Source organism: Physeter macrocephalus, chromosome 16 (assembly GCF_002837175.3).
Source record: "Physeter macrocephalus isolate SW-GA chromosome 16, ASM283717v5, whole genome shotgun sequence".
Classification (NCBI taxonomy): domain Eukaryota; kingdom Metazoa; phylum Chordata; class Mammalia; order Artiodactyla; family Physeteridae; genus Physeter; species Physeter macrocephalus.
Window position 1 is genome coordinate 41,403,252 of NC_041229.1, and position 4,261 is coordinate 41,407,512.

The 4,261-nt window shown below is 39.2% G+C and overlaps 1 protein-coding gene across 1 annotated transcript; it reads left to right on the forward strand.

The window, feature by feature from the left end:
- The first annotated feature begins 406 nt into the window (after positions 1–406).
- On the forward strand, positions 407–2,377 carry LOC102975771 (synaptosomal-associated protein 23-like). Its single transcript, XM_055091644.1, has one exon. It carries the CDS (start codon positions 485–487, stop codon positions 1,118–1,120), a length of 636 nt encoding a protein of 211 aa, XP_054947619.1. The 5' UTR covers positions 407–484; the 3' UTR covers positions 1,121–2,377.
- Positions 2,378–4,261: the final 1,884 nt, after the last annotated feature.

The window sequence follows — 4,261 nt, forward strand, 5'->3', positions numbered from 1 at the left end:
GCTGCTGGCTGGACCCAGCCAGACCCTCCTTTCTTGGCACAGGCAAGACTGCAGCTAATTCAAATGATCTCTCCCATTATCCCTCAAGTCATGGTGAAGTCTCCTTTGTCTGAACTTCGTAGCACTTGGATCCCTTAAAGCTCTCGCCATAGTATACCTGGTATTTTTCTTTCTTCTGTAAATGAGTTACTTCTCCAATCACGAAAGCAGCAAGTCAGTGTTTGTTCCATGTGTGGGTCCATCGCAGCTGTAACACGACATTAGGCACCCAGCAAGCACTCACATTTATCGGTCCAATGAACGTATGTGGGATCACAGAGGCTGGCTCCCTCTAATGGAGCGTATTTATTCCCAAAGCCAAGCACAGACTTACACACATCGGCCAATAATAAAAGTTAGGGAGCTGCCGCGGCCGGAGAGGAGTGGCCGGAACTGCTTGAATATCCACATTTCAGTTTCTCCACCTATCAAGTTTTAATTCATCATGGATAATCTGTCAGCAGAAGAAATTCAGCTGAGGGGTAACCAGGTTACTGATGAGTCTCTGGAAAGTACAAGGAGAATCCTGGGTTTAGCCATTGAGTCTCAGGGTGCAGGAATCAAGACTAGCACTATGCTGGATGAACAAGGGGAACAACTAAAACACGTAGAAGAAGGCATGGACCAAATAAACAAAGACATGAGAGAAGCAGAGAAGACTTTAACAGAACTAAACAAGTGCTGTGGCCTTTGTGTATGCCCCTGTAATAGGACAAAGAACTTTGAGTCTAGTAAAGCCTATAAGGCAACATGGGGAGACGGTGGAGACAACTCTCCTAGCAATGTAGTATCTAAGCAGCCAGGTCGAGTGACAAATGGTCAGCCTCAGCAAGCAACCACAGGAGCAGCCAGCGGCGGATACATTAAATGTATAACAAATGATGCCAGGGAAGACGAAATGGACGAGAACCTGACTCAAGTGGGCAGTATCCTAGGAAATCTAAAAAACATGGCCCTGGACATAGGCAATGAGACTGAGGCTCAAAATCGACAAATAGAACGGATCACAGAAAAGGCTGACACCAACAAAGATGGTATTGACAATGCCAATGCCAGGGCAAAGAAACTCACTGACAGCTAAAGCTACTGCTGTACTTCTTTATCATTTATTCACTTCCCTAGCTCCTCCTTCAAAGTCATTACCTTTCCAGAGTTTGAAATTTTGGTTCCACACTCTTCTAATTGGGAGATGATGTGGAAGAAGATCTAGGAGTAACAGCCCCCCTATTCTTTTATTTTCTCTTTTTCCCTTGAGGGTAGACTGCGGCTTAGTTTTCCTTCTAGTACTTTCTTTCTCAGTCCATACTCTTAGGCTGGTTTTCATACATCATATATAGTGTTATTTTTCATTCTCTTCATTTACTTAGCAATTTCTTCTGCCTTCAAACTTTGGAAGCATTGCCAAAGACAGCCATGTAAAAGGCTGGGGGCAGTAGGGGCAGGCACAAGAAGGAGAGGCAAGAGATAAGAGGTTGTTACCTCAGTAAAACCTGCAGACCCTAAAGCCAAAAGTTGCATAACCACAGTGCAGATCGAGTTGGGTTTAATTTCTGTTTAAGTTGCAGTTTTTGCCAATTTAGGCCAATGCTGGGTTTTGGAGCCTGTATACACAATATTTTTATTATACATCACAACTTTGCAACCTCTGCTTCAAAAAACAGAATGAGTTTTCTTAAAGTGAGCTTAATTTCTGAACTCTTGGTGGTTCATCTATGTACATAGATTCTATGATCCCATTTTATATTGCACCATATAGGAACACATGGTATAAATGAATGGCTTTTTATTTTCATATTATTAATAGTATCATGGTCCCATTACAGGCCTATTAACCTCATAAATTTGTCATTAGTTTTTGAAGAAAAAGTATGTAAATATGGATATATAATATGAGAATTTCTCTCTACGGCAGGGCTTAAAATTTTTTGGAAAAGTTTGACAAAGTATATCACCTGAATTCAGATTTACCTCAATGCCAAGAATTATGTTTAGATAGGAAAAAAGAAACTTGTTTTGATCTCAGGTAGAAAATAGTTAGATTGCTTTGAGTTTTAAGTAGCTTTAAACTTTTTTAAAAACTAGAATTTATTCTATTTAACTAAAAATGATTTAGAAAATTATGTCTTTGGTTTACATATTTATGATTGCACTATGATTCTTTTGGCTTTTTGTATTCAACTTCCAGAATCACATTTGCTTAGATCCTGAACAGTGTTATAAGAATCTGATTGGTATTTGTCACCTTTATTTAAAAACTAGCTTCTGCACACTTCAAAGCTATTAACGTCGATTGGTTTGACCAATAACCACTATTTGATCCTTACAATTAAATTTTGTAACTAACTAAAAAAAAAAAAAAGTTAGAGGGGTAGGAGAGCAACAGACACTTTATCTTCCTGGGCAATCTGAATAATAACCAAACACGTTAAAATAGAACAGTTTTGAGGATGCATCCAGTGGGGGTGGGGTGGGGGACTGAGTTTAATGTTCCTGGTTCCAGATACAATTTCCAAGCAAGATGGAGGTGGGAGGTGGGCAGTGTTCTGGGTGAAAACTGACTGTGCATAATGGTTCCCTTTGAGCAGGAAACCCTGGTATGCAAAGAGCTAAGCCACTCAACAAATACCTTATATTCCATTGAAAGACAAAATGCTCCATAATAATTAGGATATACTGGTCATTAAAATATAGTCCCAGCTGCACCCAAAGCCATCTTGAATGGAACTGAATCTCAGCATTCAGCAGTGATTCAGAAGGGGGAAATAAGGTTATGGAATTTGTGAGTTTCAATCACACTTCAATCCGTTTCTCCTGCACGTGTCTCCTCTGGCCTGTCTCTGTCCCAGAACACACCCATTCTTCAAAGGCTAGACAGGAGGGCAGGAGTTTATAGTCCTGAAGAGAAATCAAGGAGGTTCGGGTTTCACATTTTTGTTGTTATTTTTTTAATGCAATTTTTTCCTTCCTAAAATTTTGAGAGATGGAAAATCCATTAGGTAATTATGGCCAACCCAAGAGACCAATTCAAGCTTGCTCCCTACAGTTCACTCTCCAGCAATTTTCCAGTCCACTTCCCTGGGGAAATGCTGAAGTTGTCTCCCCCAGAGCTCCTTTCAAATTTAGCCTGAACCTGGTACCACTGTAAAGCTTTAAATGTAAACTATAACAAGACCTGAGCTGAAACTGCAAACAGGTATGAAAACCAGGACCTCTGCTCTTCGCAAGGGAGCAAAACAATCCTAGGCACAAATGGAAAAGACCACATCAGGTTTTTATGCATTCCTGAGTTAATTTCACCATCGTAGCTGTTCTCCGCAGCAAGCTTCCACACATAGAAATTTATTTTTCGGTGTTGTCATTCTCAGAAGAAGTGACAACAATCTAAGCTAAGGCATGAGGTTTTCATTTGGATTCTTGTAAGTAAACACCAGAATGGTCAATAGCAGGCTATAGACTTCTAAAACTCAAAAAAAAAAAAAAAAACTAGTAAAAGAGAGGAGCAAGATTTGCTCATCAATCTAAGACCTGTTGCTAGTGTTACCAAAAATCCAAGTTTCCCAAGGGCTGAGATTGTATGATTTGCAGCCTCATTATGGTCAAGAGTAAAGCACTGGTATCAGGGCAGATCTGGGTTCTCATCCAGGCTCCACAATTGATTAAGTATATAACCTCAGACAAATTAAGTGACGCCCTAAACCTCTGTTTCTCAATGGGCATAATAATACCAACCTCAGAGAACTGTGATGATCTTGACACAGCACAAGTAAAATGTTAAACACAAAACATCCTGTGGCCCAGAGTAAATCCACAGCAAATGCAAATGGTAATAAAACACTTAAATGACTATTAAACTCAAAAGAACCACAGCACTAAGTGTAAGCAACCTTACACTTAGAAAAGCCTTCATCATAAAAAAGAATGAAATATTTGCAGCAACATGGATGGACCTAGAGATTATTATACTTAGTGAAGTAAGGCAGACAAAGAAAGACAAATATTATATGATATCACTTATATGTGGAATCTAAAAAATAATACAAATGAATCTATATATAAAACAGAAACAGGCTCACAGACAGAAAACAAATTTACAGTTACCAAAGGGGAAAGGGAGGAGAAGGAGGATAAATCAGGTGTATGGGATTAACAGATATATATGCTATATATAAAATAGATAAGCAACAAGGATTTACTGTATAGTACAGGGAACTATATTCAGTAT